This window comes from Rhinatrema bivittatum, chromosome 2 (assembly GCF_901001135.1).
Source record: "Rhinatrema bivittatum chromosome 2, aRhiBiv1.1, whole genome shotgun sequence".
NCBI classification, from domain to species: Eukaryota; Metazoa; Chordata; class Amphibia; order Gymnophiona; family Rhinatrematidae; genus Rhinatrema; species Rhinatrema bivittatum.
The window spans coordinates 820,190,253-820,208,772 of record NC_042616.1 but is presented as its reverse complement, the minus strand read 5'-3'; the positions used below and the strand labels follow the sequence as shown (position 1 = coordinate 820,208,772).

The following is an 18,520-nucleotide window of genomic DNA, read 5'->3' as shown; positions in this document are numbered from 1 at the left end:
ATAACAAAATACATAAAATTCTTTCAACATCAAACTAACAAAATAGGGTTAAAATATACATTCTTTAAATTAATTACACAGGGGGAGTCACTTAGAAAATCATACTGCAGTGTTAAAAGCCTGTACAAACAACCACGTTTTCAGATGTTTCTTAAAAGATTGAATATTCTCTTCTAGACGTAATTCAAGTGGGAGAGAGTTCCAGAGTTTTGGACCGGCTGTAGAGAGGGCCCTCTCTCTGACTGCATTAAGATGTGCTGACTTGGGAGATGGAACTGAAAGAAGAGCTTTACCTAAGGACCTCAAATTGCGAGAAGGTGTATGAATATGAAGAGTTGCGTTTAGCCATTCATTATTATTACCATAAATAGTTTTGTGAATAAGCATCAAACATTTATATTTAACTAGAAAGTGATTAGGAAGCCAATGCAAGTTCATTAAGACTGGAGTGATGTGATCACATTTTTTGGAATTAGTTAGTTCACTTACATTGGCTTTCCATAACTGAATGCATTAAATATAAACTTGGTATGATTATATATAACCTTGTTAACGATTATTCCTGTCCTTGGGCCTACTCGCTCCCTGGTTCATCACAGCGTTTCCTCTTGTAAGATCCCTCACCAAAAGTTGCACGCCTTTACATCACACGTGACTGTTCCTTTTCCATCGCAGGACCGGTGTTCTGGAACTCGCTCCCCCTTGAGATACGAAAATATAACTGGCAAAAATTTCAGATGTCTCTGTTATGCCTGTCAGTCGCAGACGGCTGCGACCGCGAGTACTCACAGCTTGTTCTGCTTTGCTACCCTCCCCGGGTCTCCTTGCTGCACGGGCCTCTCTGCATTGCCGCATTCCACGGGCCTTCTCGCAGAGGCATGGATGCCATTACTTCCGGCTCTGATGTCGGGTCCTCCTAGGCGCGTGCGTCACAAGTCCCGCCTTTGAAGCCTCTTCGGCGGGAACCTCGGGGGCGTCCCCTGTTGATGATGTCATTGGACTCCGGTATTTAAGCTCCTGCTTCACCCCCAGCAAGCCGACTTAGCAACAAGTTCCGTACGAGTCCTACTCCTGCCTTGTTCCTGAGACGCCGCTCCTGCTTGTATCGTGGACCCTGTCTGGCACCCACTCCTCGGGGGTCAGTGTGCGCTCTACGGGGACCTGTTCCCTGGCCTTCCCCGCTCCTTGGGTTGGCCCCACACCTCTTGGGTTCCATCTGGTTTCCTGCTCTCAGCTCTCCTTGGGAACTACTGCAGCGATTTGTGAGTTCTCAGCTGGCCTTCCCTGCTCCTCGGGGTTGCGCTGTATCCTTCAAAGACTGTTCGCGCCTTCCTGCTTCTCGGGCCGTGTTCACCTACTCCAAGACCACCCTGAGCTTCCCCGCTCCTCGGGGCTTGCTCCTTGTGATTCTACAATTGACAGCTGTCCCGCTCCATGGGTCTATTTCTCCATTACTCAGCCAGCTACCCTCTGATTTCCAGGTACCTGTCTATGTGAGCTACTGGACTTGGGCTCGGGCTCTCCGCCCCAGGGGGTTCGCCTACACTCTCCCTCTACGCCCACTGTGCTGTGGCTCTGCCCCTCGGTCTGCACCATCAGAGAATTTCCTGCTTGGCTGTTCGGGCGCCCATCATCCCGTGATCTGCCTGGCGCCCTCTCTCTTCAGTCTCTTCAAGTGCAATGTACAGACTGCTACCCTATGGGGGTCATCTCTGGGGCTCTCCCCTCGACTGTGCACAGAGCTTCCCTACACTCCAACACCTCGCCTCCTGACGGTGTGGGGAGGAGCCTGTGGGGCTCCTCCCCACAGGCTGTATCAGCTCGCACCTCGGGCCAAGGGTCCACATACCCACTAATCATAACAGTCTCCCTAAAACATTTCTGTTTAAACTTGCTTATTTTTAATCTTTTTATGTCTTGTGATATTATATCATTTTATTTTGTACCTTTTTACGTTTGCTGTTGCTGTTTTTATGCTTGTTTCATTTATTAATCGCCTAGGCCTATTTTGTGTTAGGTGATCTCTAAATGTAATAAATGTGAATGATTTACTTATGGTTACTTGGACCAGCCTTACTCTTTGGTCTTATACTTCTTGTTCCTTCAAATGGTATCCTACATGTGGCAGAAAAATGTTGATCACAGACCATCAGAAAAGTGACTTGAATCTGCCATTTGAAAGCCCAATCTTCCAGTCTCTCAAAGTCCTCTTGCAAAATCCACTTGAGATTTAACTACTCCAAATAATTTTGTGTCAATGCAAATTTGATAACCTCACTCGTCGTATTCCTTTCCAGATCATTTATAAATATAGTAAAAAGCACCAATTACTTAGAAAGTTGAAACCACTATTATAATCCCTCAGATTTCCATTTAGTCTTACAGTCTCTCATCCTGACAACACTAGACAACTGCCTTGGTCTTCCAAACTCCTGCTATTGGGCGTGGGTCCCCCTGGTTGCTGAGTAGTGGTGTATCTGCCTATGATTGGGTGCAGAGCATCGCTAGGGGTGACAGATCCTCTTTCTATTGAACGTTGGTTTCACTGGTTGCTGAGTAGTGGTGTATCTGCCTTTGATTGGGTGCTGGGCTTCTCTGGGGGTGACAGATCCTCCTGCTATTGGACGTTGGTTTCACTGGTTGATGAGTAGTGGTGTATCTGCCTATGATTGGGTGCAAAGCATCGCTAGGGGTGACAGATCCTCCTTCTATTGGACGTTGGTTTCACTGGTTGCTGAGTAGAGGTGTATCTGGCTATGATTGGGTGCAGAGCATCGCTAGGGGTGACAGATCCTCCTTCTATTGGACGTTGGATTCACTGATTGATAAATAGTGGTGTATCTACCTATGATTGGGTGCAGAGCATCGCTAGGGGTGACAGATCCTCCTTCTATTGGACGTTGGTTTCACTGGTTGCTGAGTAGAGGTGTATCTGGCTATGATTGGGTGCAGAGCATCGCTAGGAGTGACAGATCCTCCTTCTATTGGACATTGGTTTCACTGGTTGTGGAGTAGTGGTGTATCTGCCTATGATTGGGTGCTGGGCTTCTCTGGGGGTGACAGATCCTCCTGCTATTGGACGTTGGTTTCACTGGTTGATGATTAGTGGTGTATTTGCCTATGATTGGGTGCAGAGCATCACTAGGAGTGACAGATCCTCCTGCTGTTGGACGTTGGTTTCACTGGTTGCTGAGTAGTGGTGTATCTGCTTGTCAATGGGTGCTGGACTTCAGTCATAGTGACAGATCCTCCTGCTATTGTGCGTTGGTCCCCCTGGTTGCTGAGTAGTGGTGTATCTGCCTGTGATTGGATGCTGGGCTTCTCTGGGGGTGACAGATCCTCCTGCTATTGGACGTTGGTTTCACTGGTTGCTGAGTAGAGGTGTATCTGGCTATAATTGGGTGCAGAGCATCGCTAGGAGTGACAGATCCTCCTTCTATTGGACATTGGTTTCACTGGTTGCGGAGTAGTGGTGTATCTGCCTATGATTGGGTGCTGAGCTTCTCTGGGGGTGACAGATCCTCTTTCTATTGGACATTGGTTTCACTGGTTGCTGAGTAGTGGTGTATCTGCCTATGATTGGGTGCTGAGCTTCTCTGGGAGTGACAGATTCTCCTGCTATTGGACATTGGTTTCACTGGTTGATGAGGAATGGTGTATCTGCCTATGATTGGGTGCTGGGCTTCTCTGGGAGTGACAGATCCTCCTGCTATTGGACATTGGTTTCACTGATTGCTGAGTAGAGGTGTATCTGGCTATGATTGGGTGCAGAGCATCGCTAGGGGTGACAGATCCTCCTGCTATTAGACGTTGGTTTCACTGATTGCTGAGTAGAGGTGTATCTGGCTATGATTGGGTGCAGAGCATCACTAGGGGTGACAGATCCTCCTGCTATTGGAAGTTGGTTTCACTGGTTGATGAGTAGTGGTGTATCTGCCTATGATTGGGTGCTGGGCTTCTCTGGGAGTGACAGATCCTCCTGCTATTGGACGTTGGTTTCACTGGTTGTGGAGTAGTGGTGTATCTGCCTATGATTGGGTGCTGGGTTCTCTGGGAGTGACAGATCCTCCTTCTATTGGACGTTGGTTTCACTGGTTGCTGAGTAGTGGTGTATCTGCCTATGATTGGGTGCTGGGCTTCTCTGGGAGTGAGAGATCCTCCTTCTATTGGACGTTGGTTTCACTGGTTGCTGCGTAGAGGTGTATCTCCCTATGATTGGGTGCTGGGCATCATGGGGGTGAGAGATCCTCCTGCTATTGGGCATCGGTGGGGGACAGATCCCTTTGCTATTGGGTTTTGGTTGCCCTGGTTGCTCATCAGGGAATTTGCTCATCAGGGGTGAGGTATCTGCCTGTCACTGGATGCTGGGGGAGGGAGGGGGAGTGACAGATCCCCTTGCTATTGGGTGCTTTCTGAACAGTTGATTCTTATTGGCAGTGCGGTGAGAGGCTGGAGCAGGATTGTTAGTCAGAAATCGTCTGGCTTTAGCATCTTTCAGTGGCTGATGGTGTCCTGGGAGAGCTTCAAGTTTGAGATTGCATTAAGGTAAGATGGAGATGGATTTATACCATTGCTGAGTGCTTACTGGTTCCCAGCAGAAACCTGGGCTCCTTTGCCATCTGGTTATGCTTGCGTGGGTCATGATAAAGTAGCACTTCAGAGGGGAAGAGGGTCACTGAACGCCCTTCCAATGCAACTGAATGGGGGCAAAAGCGTTTGATGGGCTACAGCACTGAACCATTTCTGTCCAGAGATGGCCTTTGTTTTTGCAATGTTTGTAATATTTCACTAGACTGAGATGTAAATTGGCAGGGCTGGAAAGAGTTAGGATGTTCTAGGCCAAACATTCATTTTTATACTAGCCATCCTACCCAGCCACGATAGTTTGTATTCTCTTCAGTTTTCTAGCTTCTGTAGTGGAGAATTTTTTTAAGATTTTACCAGGGGAACTAAGGAGGGGATGAAAATTGCAAAAAGGCAGCGTCAGGGCAAGGCTGGCAGATCATCCCCAGATGCGATTTATGGCACAGGTTCTGTGTACCTGCTAGAGAGCTGCTGCAGTATCCGCAGAGCCATGCGTCCACCACCTTCCCATGATTGCTCGCAAGTCTGTCTCCTCTTGTTCTAGAGCATTCTTTCTTCAGGAAAAGGCTTGCTTCTTGTGCACTTATACCTACATTTGAATCTCTGTCATATTCCTCTGTCTCTTCTGGCCTTCATCTCATCTCATATGGCTTTTGGTTACTTTTCTCTGGACTGCTTCCAGTGTGTTTATATCCTTGTGGAGGTGCAACCTCCAAAACTGAGGTTCAAAGCTGCTTATGCCTTTCCCTGTGCATCCTGCATCCCTACTATTACTACACAGCACTCTACAAAAGCATATAAAAGAGAGCCCTTTCTCAGTAGAGCTTACATTTAATCAAGATATACAGGACAAAAGAGTCTGGGAATTTTATTTATTTAAAAAATGGTTAAAATTTATCAGCCTGTAAGGGTTAAGTTTAAAAGCAGCATCAAAAAGGTGTGTTTTAGACTAGATTTTAAATAAGGCATGAGAGGGAAGCATGACGTACCAACTCAGGAAGTCTATTCCAACCATAGGGTGCAGTCAGGAGGAAAAGCCAGAGTCAGGAATTGCAGGGAGAAAAGAATGTGGTATAGGAGCAAATTCCCTGTTGAGTGGAGTGCACAAGGAGGGTCATAGGGAGAGATAGAAGAGGTTGTGAGGAGCTACACAGTAACGGCTCTTGTAGGTGAATAAAAGTTGCTTGAACATAAGAACATGCCATACTGGGTCAGACCAAGGGTCCATCAAGCCCAGCATCCTGTTTCCAACAGTGGCCAACTTATCTGCCAGGTATACACAACACAGTAGCAGATCGACTCAGTCGTCAATTCCAACCACATGAGTGGTCCCTGGATCCCTCAGTAGCGACTCCCATATTCCGCAGTTGGGGACAACCGACGATAGACCTCTTTGCATCACATCTGAATCACAAAGTGGACAAATTCTGTTCCCTACACAAACAGAACAATCAGCCAGCCAAGGACGCCTTTGCTCGCCCTTGGAACTCAGGCCTACTATACGCGTATCCTCCGATACCGCTTATAACCAAAACTCTAGTGAAGCTACAACAGGACAAAGGGTCCATGATACTCATAGCCCCGTATTGGCCTCGACAAGTATGGTTTCCCACACTTCTAGACCTCTCGATCAGCAAGCCAATTTGCCTGGGAATAGCTCCCACTCTCATAACTCAGGATCAGGGTCGGTTGCGACATCCCAACCTTCAATCCCTTGCCCTGACAGCATGGATGTTGAAAGCTTAATTTTAAAACCACTAAACCTTTCAACAAAAGTATCTCAAGTGCTTATAGCTTCACGTAAACCTTCAACTCGGAAAAATTACTCTTCAAAATGGAAAAGGTTTACTTTGTGGTGCAGGCAAAGCAATATTGACCCCTTTTCCTGCTCCACCTCTTCTCTACTAGACTATTTATGTCACCTGTCAGACTCTGGTCTACAGACTTCATCTGTACGAGTACATTTAAGTGCAATCTCAGCTTACCATAATAAGATGGCAGATGCACCTATATCCACACAACCTCTCATCAGTAGATTTATGAGAGGTTTAACTCAACTTAAACCACCAATTCGGCCATCTGTCACAGAATGGGACCTGAATTTAGTCTTAACAAGACTCATGCGTTCTCCTTTTGAATCCATGAATTCCTGTGATGTTAAATTTCTCACATGGAAGACTATCTTCTTAATAGCCATTACATCGGCTAGAAGGGTTAGTGAGTTACAAGCACTTGTCACGTACTCACCCTATACAAAATTCCTACATGACAGAGTGGTTCTCCGTACACATACAAAATTCCTTCCCAAAGTAGTTACGGAATTCCACCTGAACCAATCCATAGTTTTACCCACATTCTTTCCAAGGCCTCATTCCCATCAAGGAGAATGAGCCTTATAGACCTTGGACTGTAAACGTGCGCTGGCATTTTACTTAAACTGCACTGCAGTCCACAGGAAATCCACTCAACTGTTTGTTTCTTATGATCCAAACAAACCGGGTAAAGCAGTGGGTAAACATACTCTAGCCAATTGGCTAGCAGATTGCACAGAGTTCTGCTATGAAAAAGCAGGCCTTCCTCTCCAAGGACGAGTAAAGGCACATTCAGTAAGAGCAATGTCAACTTCAGTAGCACACTATCGTTCAGTGCCAGTTCTTGACATATGTAAAGCAGCGACATGGAGTTCTCTTCACACTTTTGCAGCTCATTATTGTTTGGACAAACAAGGATCACAAGATTCAGCCTATGGACAATCTGTCTTAAAGAACTTGTTTCCAGTTTAATCCCAACTCCTTCTACAACCAACCTGCTGTGATCTTCGGCTGCCTCATTTTCAACAATACTTCACTGTTGCTTCACTACAAAAATGACTCAGCCTCTAGCTTGCTAATCACCCATATGTGAGGACTAGCATCCTGCTTGTCCTGGGATAAAGCAAAATTGCTTACCTTGTAATAGGTGTTATCCCAGGACAGCAGGATGTAGTCCTCACGAAACCCACCCACCTCCCCGCGGAGTTGGGTCTCATACTTTTTATTATTCTTAATTTTTGCTAAAGCTTATTGCTACATACGAGACTGAAGTGAGACCCCTGTGGCAGGGAATATCATGGCATGCTGGGCATGCTCAGTGGCCTCACAGGGCCAGTCAAAGCTTTCTAGAAACTTTGACAGAAGTTTTTCCCGCGTTAGGGCTCCGTCACTGACGTCACCCATGTGTGAGGACTATATTCTGCTGTCCTGGGATAACACCTATTACAAGGTAAGCAATTTTGCTATCCCCTTGTACAGGGCCTTGGTGAGGCCTCACCTGGAGTATTGTGTTCAGTTCTGGAGACCGTATCTCCAAAGAGACAGAGACAGGATGGAGGTGGTCCAGAGAAGGGCGACCAGAATGGTGGGGGTCTCCATCGAATGACTTATGAGGAGAGGCTGAAGGATCTGAATATGTACACCCTGGAAGAGAGGAGGAGCAGGGGTGATATGATACAGACCTTCAATACCTGAAAGGTTTTAATGATGCACTAACATCAAACCTTTTCTGTTGGAAAGAAATCAGTAGAACTAGGGGTCATGATTCAAAACTCCAGGGAGGACGACTCAGAACCAACATCAGGAAATATTTCTTCACGGAGAGGATGGTGAATGCTTGGAATGCCCTTCCAGAGGAAGTGGTGAAGACTAAAACTGTGAAATAATTCAAAGGGGCATGGGATAAACATGTGGATCTCCAAAGGACGGAATTGAAAATAGGATGCATGCTCGGCAGCAGTTACTACCCTTAACAGAAACATGGGGGTAACCTGCATGGAGAGGCAGTTACTACCCTTAACAGAAACATGGGGGTAACCTGCACGGAGCGGCAGATACTACCCTTAACAGAAACATGGGGGTAACCTGCACGGAGCAGCAGTTACTACCCTTAACAGAAACATGGGGTAACCTGCATGGAGCAGCAGTTACTAGCCTTAAGAGAAACATGGGGTAACCTGCACGGAGCGGCAGTTACTACCCTTAACAGAAACATGGGGGTAACCTGCATGGAGCAGCAGTTACTACCCTTAACAGAAACATGGGGATAACCTGCACGGAGCGGAAGTTACTACCCTTAACAGAAACATGGGGGTAACCTGCACGGAGTGGCAGATACTACCCTTAACAGAAACATGGGGATAACCTGCACGGAGCGGCAGTTACTACCCTTAACAGAAACATGGGGTAACCTGCACGGAGCAGCAGTTACTACCCTTAACAGAAACATGGGGTAACCTGCACGGAGCGGCAGATACTATCCTTAACAGAAACATGGGGGTAACCTGCATGGAGCGGCAGTTACTACCTTTAACAGAAACATGGGGTAACCTGCATGGAGCGGCAGTTACTGCCCTTAACAGAAGGCATGGGGGTAACCTGCACGGAGCGGCAGTTACTACCTTAACAGAAACATGGAGGTAACCTGCATGGAGCGGCAGTTACTACCCTTAACAGAAACATGGGGGTAACCTGCATGGAGCGGCAGTTACTACCCTTAACAGAAACATGGGGGTAACCTGCATGGAATGGCAGTTACTACCTTAACAGAAACATGGGGGTAACCTGCATGGAGCGGCAGTTACTACCCTTAACAGAAACATGGGGGTAACCTGCATGGAGTGGCAGTTACTACCCTTAACAGAAGGCATGGGGGTAACCTGCACGGAGCGGCAGTTACTACCTTAACAGAAACATGGGGGTAACCTGCACGGAGCGGCAGTTACTACCCTTAACAGAAACATGGGGGTAACCTGCATGGAGCGGCAGTTACTACCCTTAACAGAAACATGGGGGTAACCTGCATGGAATGGCAGTTACTACCCTTAACAGAAACATGGGGGTAACCCGCACAGAGCGGCAGTTACTACCCTTAACAGAAACAAGGGGGTAACCCGCACGGAGCGGCAGTTGCTACCCTTAACAGAAACATGGGGGTAACCCGCACGGAGCGGCAGTTACTATCCTTAACAGAAACATGGGGGTAACCTGCACGGAGCGGCAGTTACTGCCCTTAACAGAAACATGGGGGTAACCTGCACGGAGCGGCAGTTACTGCCCTTAACAGAAGGCATGGGGGTAACCTGCATGGAGCGACAGTTACTACCCTTAACAGAAACATGGGGGTAACCTGCACGGAGCGGCAGTTACTGCCCTTAACAGAAACATGGGGGTAACCTGCACGAAGCGGCAGTTACTGCCCTTAACAGAAACATGGGGGTAACCTGCACGGAGCAGCAGTTACTAACCTTAACAGAAACATGGGGGTAACCTGCACGGAGCGGCAGTTACTATCCTTAACAGAAGGCATGGGGGTAACCTGCATGGAGCAGCAGTTACTACCCTTAACAGAAACATGGGGGTAACCTGCACGGAGCGGCAGTTACTAACCTTAACAGAAACATGGGGGTAACCTGCACGGAGCGGCAGTTACTATCCTTAACAGAAGGCATGGGGGTAACCTGCACGGAGCGGCAGTTACTACCCTTAACAGAAACATGGGGGTAACCTGCACGGAGCAGCAGTTACTATCCTTAACAGAAACACGGGGGTAACCTGCACAGAGCGGCAGTTACTGCACTTAACAGAAACATGGGGGTAACCTGCACGGAGCGGCAGTTACTATCCTTAACAGAAGGCATGGGGGTAACCTGCACGGAGCGGCAGTTACTACCCTTAACAGAAACATGGGGGTAACCTGCACGGAACGGCAGTTAATACCCTTAACAGAAGGCATGGGGGTAACCTGCACGGAGCGGCAGTTACTGCCCTTAACAGAAACATAGGGTAACCTGCACGGAGCGGCAGTTACTGCCCTTAACAGAAATATGGAGTAACCTGCACGGAGCGGCAGTTACTGCCCTTAACAGAAACATGGGGGTAACCTGCACGGAGCGGCAGTTACTGCCCTTAACAGAAAATGGGGGTAACCTGCACGGAGCGGCAGTTACTATCCTTAACAGAAACATGGGGTAACCTGGAAGGAGCGGCAGTTACTGCCCTTAACAGAAACATGGGGGTAACCTGCATGGAGCAGCAGTTACTACCCTTAACAGAAACATGGGGGTAACCTGCACGGAGCGGCAGTTACTACCCTTAACAGAAACATGGGGATAACCTGCACGGAGCGGCAGTTACTACCCTTAACAGAAACATGGAGGTAACCTGCATGGAGCGGCAGTTACTGCCCTTAACAGAAACATGGGGGTAACCTGCACGGAGCGGCAGTTACTGCCCTTAACAGAAACATGGGGGTAACCTGCACGGTGCGGCAGATACTACCCTTAACAGAAACATGGAGGTAACCTGCATGGAGCGGCAGTTACTGCCCTTAACAGAAACATGGGGGTAACCTGCATGGAGCGGCAGTTACTGCCCTTAACAGAAACATGGGGGTAACCTGCATGGAGTGGCAGTTACTACCCTTAACAGAAGGCATGGGGGTAACCTGCACGGAGCGGCAGTTACTACCTTAACAGAAACATGGGGGTAACCTGCACGGAGCGGCAGTTACTACCCTTAACAGAAACATGGGGGTAACCTGCATGGAATGGCAGTTACTACCCTTAACAGAAACATGGGGGTAACCCGCACAGAGCGGCAGTTACTACCCTTAACAGAAACAAGGGGGTAACCCGCACGGAGCGGCAGTTGCTACCCTTAACAGAAACATGGGGGTAACCCGCACGGAGCGGCAGTTACTATCCTTAACAGAAACATGGGGGTAACCTGCACGGAGCGGCAGTTACTGCCCTTAACAGAAACATGGGGGTAACCTGCACGGAGCGGCAGTTACTGCCCTTAACAGAAGGCATGGGGGTAACCTGCACGGAGCGACAGTTACTACCCTTAACAGAAACATGGGGGTAACCTGCACGGAGCGGCAGTTACTGCCCTTAACAGAAACATGGGGGTAACCTGCACGAAGCGGCAGTTACTGCCCTTAACAGAAACATGGGGGTAACCTGCACGGAGCAGCAGTTACTAACCTTAACAGAAACATGGGGGTAACCTGCACGGAGCGGCAGTTACTATCCTTAACAGAAGGCATGGGGGTAACCTGCATGGAGCAGCAGTTACTACCCTTAACAGAAACATGGGGGTAACCTGCACGGAGCGGCAGTTACTAACCTTAACAGAAACATGGGGGTAACCTGCACGGAGCGGCAGTTACTATCCTTAACAGAAGGCATGGGGGTAACCTGCACGGAGCGGCAGTTACTACCCTTAACAGAAACATGGGGGTAACCTGCACGGAGCAGCAGTTACTATCCTTAACAGAAACACGGGGGTAACCTGCACAGAGCGGCAGTTACTGCACTTAACAGAAACATGGGGGTAACCTGCACGGAGCGGCAGTTACTATCCTTAACAGAAGGCATGGGGGTAACCTGCACGGAGCGGCAGTTACTACCCTTAACAGAAACATGGGGGTAACCTGCACGGAACGGCAGTTAATACCCTTAACAGAAGGCATGGGGGTAACCTGCACGGAGCGGCAGTTACTGCCCTTAACAGAAACATAGGGTAACCTGCACGGAGCGGCAGTTACTGCCCTTAACAGAAATATGGAGTAACCTGCACGGAGCGGCAGTTACTGCCCTTAACAGAAACATGGGGGTAACCTGCACGGAGCGGCAGTTACTGCCCTTAACAGAAAACATGGGGGTAACCTGCACGGAGCGGCAGTTACTGCCCTTAACAGAAAATGGGGGTAACCTGCACGGAGCGGCAGTTACTATCCTTAACAGAAACATGGGGTAACCTGCACGGAGCGGCAGTTACTGCCCTTAACAGAAACATGGGGGTAACCTGCACGGAGCGGCAGTTACTATCCTTAACAGAAACATGGGGTAACCTGCACGGAGCGGCAGTTACTGCCCTTAACAGAAACATGGGGGTAACCTGCATGGAGCAGCAGTTACTACCCTTAACAGAAACATGGGGGTAACCTGCACGGAGCGGCAGTTACTACCCTTAACAGAAACATGGGGATAACCTGCACGGAGCGGCAGTTACTGCCCTTAACAGAAAATGGGGGTAACCTGCACGGAGCGGCAGTTACTATCCTTAACAGAAACATGGGGTAACCTGCACGGAGCGGCAGTTACTGCCCTTAACAGAAACATGGGGGTAACCTGCACGGAGCGGCAGTTACTGCCCTTAACAGAAACATGGGGGTAACCTGCACGGAGCGGCAGTTACTACCCTTAACAGAAACATGGGGGTAACCTGCATGGAGTGGCAGTTACTACCCTTAACAGAAGGCATGGGGGTAACCTGCACGGAGCGGCAGTTACTACCTTAACAGAAACATGGGGGTAACCTGCACGGAGCGGCAGTTACTACCCTTAACAGAAACATGGGGGTAACCTGCATGGAGCGGCAGTTACTACCCTTAACAGAAACATGGGGGTAACCTGCATGGAATGGCAGTTACTACCCTTAACAGAAACATGGGGGTAACCCGCACAGAGCGGCAGTTACTACCCTTAACAGAAACAAGGGGGTAACCCGCACGGAGCGGCAGTTGCTACCCTTAACAGAAACATGGGGGTAACCCGCACGGAGCGGCAGTTACTACCCTTAACAGAAACATGGGGGTAACCTGCACGGAGCGGCAGTTACTGCCCTTAACAGAAAACATGGGGGTAACCTGCACGGAGCGGCAGTTACTGCCCTTAACAGAAGGCATGGGGGTAACCTGCATGGAGCGACAGTTACTACCCTTAACAGAAACATGGGGGTAACCTGCACGGAGCGGCAGTTACTGCCCTTAACAGAAACATGGGGGTAACCTGCACGGAGCGGCAGTTACTGCCCTTAACAGAAACATGGGGGTAACCTGCACGGAGGCAGCAGTTACTAACCTTAACAGAAACATGGGGGTAACCTGCACGGAGCGGCAGTTACTATCCTTAACAGAAGGCATGGGGGTAACCTGCATGGAGCAGCAGTTACTACCCTTAACAGAAACATGGGGGTAACCTGCACGGAGCGGCAGTTACTAACCTTAACAGAAACATGGGGGTAACCTGCACGGAGCGGCAGTTACTATCCTTAACAGAAGGCATGGGGGTAACCTGCACGGAGCGGCAGTTACTACCCTTAACAGAAACATGGGGGTAACCTGCACGGAGCAGCAGTTACTATCCTTAACAGAAACACGGGGGTAACCTGCACAGAGCGGCAGTTACTGCACTTAACAGAAACATGGGGGTAACCTGCACGGAGCGGCAGTTACTATCCTTAACAGAAGGCATGGGGGTAACCTGCACGGAGCGGCAGTTACTACCCTTAACAGAAACATGGGGGGTAACCTGCACGGAACGGCAGTTAATACCCTTAACAGAAGGCATGGGGGTAACCTGCACGGAGCGGCAGTTACTGCCCTTAACAGAAACATAGGGTAACCTGCACGGAGCGGCAGTTACTGCCCTTAACAGAAATATGGAGTAACCTGCACGGAGCGGCAGTTACTGCCCTTAACAGAAACATGGGGGTAACCTGCACGGAGCGGCAGTTACTGCCCTTAACAGAAAATGGGGGTAACCTGCACGGAGCGGCAGTTACTATCCTTAACAGAAACATGGGGTAACCTGCACGGAGCGGCAGTTACTGCCCTTAACAGAAACATGGGGGTAACCTGCATGGAGCAGCAGTTACTACCCTTAACAGAAACATGGGGGTAACCTGCACGGAGCGGCAGTTACTACCCTTAACAGAAACATGGGGATAACCTGCACGGAGCGGCAGTTACTACCCTTAACAGAAACATGGAGGTAACCTGCATGGAGCGGCAGTTACTGCCCTTAACAGAAACATGGGGGTAACCTGCACGGAGCGGCAGTTACTGCCCTTAACAGAAACATGGGGGTAACCTGCACGGTGCGGCAGATACTACCCTTAACAGAAACATGGAGGTAACCTGCATGGAGCGGCAGTTACTGCCCTTAACAGAAACATGGGGGTAACCTGCATGGAGCGGCAGTTACTGCCCTTAACAGAAACATGGGGGTAACCTGCATGGAGTGGCAGTTACTACCCTTAACAGAAGGCATGGGGGTAACCTGCACGGAGCGGCAGTTACTACCTTAACAGAAACATGGGGGTAACCTGCACGGAGCGGCAGTTACTACCCTTAACAGAAACATGGGGGTAACCTGCATGGAATGGCAGTTACTACCCTTAACAGAAACATGGGGGTAACCCGCACAGAGCGGCAGTTACTACCCTTAACAGAAACAAGGGGGTAACCCGCACGGAGCGGCAGTTACTACCCTTAACAGAAACATGGGGGTAACCCGCACGGAGCGGCAGTTACTATCCTTAACAGAAACATGGGGGTAACCTGCACGGAGCGGCAGTTACTGCCCTTAACAGAAACATGGGGGTAACCTGCACGGAGCGGCAGTTACTGCCCTTAACAGAAGGCATGGGGGTAACCTGCACGGAGCGACAGTTACTACCCTTAACAGAAACATGGGGGTAACCTGCACGGAGCGGCAGTTACTGCCCTTAACAGAAACATGGGGGTAACCTGCACGAAGCGGCAGTTACTGCCCTTAACAGAAACATGGGGGTAACCTGCACGGAGCAGCAGTTACTAACCTTAACAGAAACATGGGGGTAACCTGCACGGAGCGGCAGTTACTATCCTTAACAGAAGGCATGGGGGTAACCTGCATGGAGCAGCAGTTACTACCCTTAACAGAAACATGGGGGTAACCTGCACGGAGCGGCAGTTACTAACCTTAACAGAAACATGGGGGTAACCTGCACGGAGCGGCAGTTACTATCCTTAACAGAAGGCATGGGGGTAACCTGCATGGAGCAGCAGTTACTACCCTTAACAGAAACATGGGGGTAACCTGCACGGAGCGGCAGTTACTATCCTTAACAGAAGGCATGGGGGTAACCTGCACGGAGCGGCAGTTACTAACCTTAACAGAAACATGGGGGTAACCTGCACGGAGCGGCAGTTACTATCCTTAACAGAAGGCATGGGGGTAACCTGCACGGAGCGGCAGTTACTACCCTTAACAGAAACATGGGGGTAACCTGCACGGAACGGCAGTTAATACCCTTAACAGAAGGCATGGGGGTAACCTGCACGGAGCGGCAGTTACTGCCCTTAACAGAAACATAGGGTAACCTGCACGGAGCGGCAGTTACTGCCCTTAACAGAAATATGGAGTAACCTGCACGGAGCGGCAGTTACTGCCCTTAACAGAAACATGGGGGTAACCTGCACGGAGCGGCAGTTACTGCCCTTAACAGAAAATGGGGGTAACCTGCACGGAGCGGCAGTTACTATCCTTAACAGAAACATGGGGTAACCTGCACGGAGCGGCAGTTACTGCCCTTAACAGAAACATGGGGGTAACCTGCACGGAGCGGCAGTTACTATCCTTAACAGAAACATGGGGTAACCTGCACGGAGCGGCAGTTACTATCCTTAACAGAAACATGGGGTAACCTGCACGGAGCGGCAGTTACTGCCCTTAACAGAAACATGGGGGTAACCTGCATGGAGCAGCAGTTACTACCCTTAACAGAAACATGGGGGTAACCTGCACGGAGCGGCAGTTACTACCCTTAACAGAAACATGGGGATAACCTGCACGGAGCGGCAGTTACTGCCCTTAACAGAAAATGGGGGTAACCTGCACGGAGCGGCAGTTACTATCCTTAACAGAAACATGGGGTAACCTGCACGGAGCGGCAGTTACTGCCCTTAACAGAAACATGGGGGTAACCTGCATGGAGCAGCAGTTACTACCCTTAACAGAAACATGGGGGTAACCTGCACGGAGCGGCAGTTACTACCCTTAACAGAAACATGGGGATAACCTGCACGGAGCGGCAGTTACTACCCTTAACAGAAACATGGAGGTAACCTGCATGGAGCGGCAGTTACTGCCCTTAACAGAAACATGGGGGTAACCTGCACGGAGCGGCAGTTACTGCCCTTAACAGAAACATGGGGGTAACCTGCACGGTGCGGCAGATACTACCCTTAACAGAAACATGGAGGTAACCTGCATGGAGCGGCAGTTACTGCCCTTAACAGAAACATGGGGGTAACCTGCATGGAGCGGCAGTTACTGCCCTTAACAGAAACATGGGTGTAACCTGCATGGAGCGGCAGTTACTGCCCTTAACAGAAACATGGGTGTAACCTGCATGGAGCGGCAGTTACTGCCCTTAACAGAAACATGGGGGTAACCTGCACGGAGCGGCAGTTACTGCCCTTAACAGAAACATGGGGTAACCTGCATGGAGCGGCAGTTACTGCCCTTAACAGAAACATGGGGGTGACCTGCGTGGAGTGGCAGTTACTGCCCTTAACAGAAACATGGGGTAACCTGCACGGAGCGGCAGTTACTGCCCTTAACAGAAACATGGGGGTAACCTGCACGGAGCGGCAGTTACTGCCCTTAACAGAAACATGGGGGTAACCTGCACGGAGCGGCAGTTACTGCCCTTAAAAGAAACATGGGGGTAACCTGCACGGAGCGGCAGTTACTACCCTTAACAGAAACATGGGGATAACCTGCACGGAGCGGCAGTTACTACCCTTAACAGAAACATGGAGGTAACCTGCATGGAGCGGCAGTTACTGCCCTTAACAGAAACATGGGGGTAACCTGCACGGAGCGGCAGTTACTGCCCTTAACAGAAACATGGGGGTAACCTGCACGGAGCGGCAGTTACTGCCCTTAACAGAAACATGGGGGTAACCTGCACGGTGCGGCAGATACTACCCTTAACAGAAACATGGAGGTAACCTGCATGGAGCGGCAGTTACTGCCCTTAACAGAAACATGGGGGTAACCTGCATGGAGCGGCAGTTACTGCCCTTAACAGAAACATGGGTGTAACCTGCATGGAGCGGCAGTTACTGCCCTTAACAGAAACATGGGTGTAACCTGCATGGAGCGGCAGTTACTGCCCTTAACAGAAACATGGGGGTAACCTGCACGGAGCGGCAGTTACTGCCCTTAACAGAAACATGGGGTAACCTGCATGGAGCGGCAGTTACTGCCCTTAACAGAAACATGGGGGTGACCTGCGTGGAGTGGCAGTTACTGCCCTTAACAGAAACATGGGGTAACCTGCACGGAGCGGCAGTTACTGCCCTTAACAGAAACATGGGGGTAACCTGCACGGAGCGGCAGTTACTGCCCTTAAAAGAAACATGGGGGTAACCTGCACGGAGCGGCAGTCACTGCCCTTAACAGAAACATGGAGGTAACCTGCACAGAGGAGCAGTTACTGCCCTTAACAGAAACATGGGGGTAACCTGCACGGAGCGGCAGTTACTATCCTTAACAGAAACATGGGGTAACCTGCACGGAGCGGCAGTTACTGCCCTTAACAGAAACATGGGGTAACCTGCGTGGAGCGGCAGTTACTACCCTTAACAGAAACATGGGGGTAACCTGCACGGAGCGGCAGTTACTGCCCTTAACAGAAACATGGGGTAACCTGCGTGGAGTGGCAGTTACTGCCCTTAACAGAAACATGGGGTAACCTGCACGGAGCGGCAGTTACTGCCCTTAACAGAAACATGGGGGTAACCTGCACGGAGCAGCAGTTACTGCCCTTAACACCTGTTATGCTTCCCTAAAAACCAATGCATTTACTTGTTTCCTAAACCTCTTAATGTCTTCCTTTCTCCAGATCTCTGCCAGGAAGGCCATGTACAATGTGGGAGCTATATACGAGTAAGGAAGCCCCTAGGTCTCCACCACATGACCCTAGATCCCTGCCCTGGGGTTAACAGCAAGGAGGGAGAAACCATTTCCTACAGCACCTCCCCTCGAGGATTGCTGTGGTGGTTTGATCCCTGCCCAGAAAAGGTGTCTAGGCTGGGAGCCAGTGTGGGCTTTTGGTTTACATTT

General features: G+C 49.7%; 1 protein-coding gene across 1 annotated transcript in view; it reads left to right on the top strand.

Moving 5' to 3' along the window:
- The window catches only part of LOC115086302 (uncharacterized aarF domain-containing protein kinase 5-like), a 44,431-nt gene that overhangs the window by 12,302 nt on the left and 13,609 nt on the right, over nt 1-18,520 (top strand). The window contains exon 2 of the mRNA XM_029592736.1: nt 4,438-4,545. Within this exon, the coding sequence (XP_029448596.1) occupies nt 4,438-4,545 (108 nt within the window). The remainder of the gene's footprint in view (nt 1-4,437; nt 4,546-18,520) is intronic.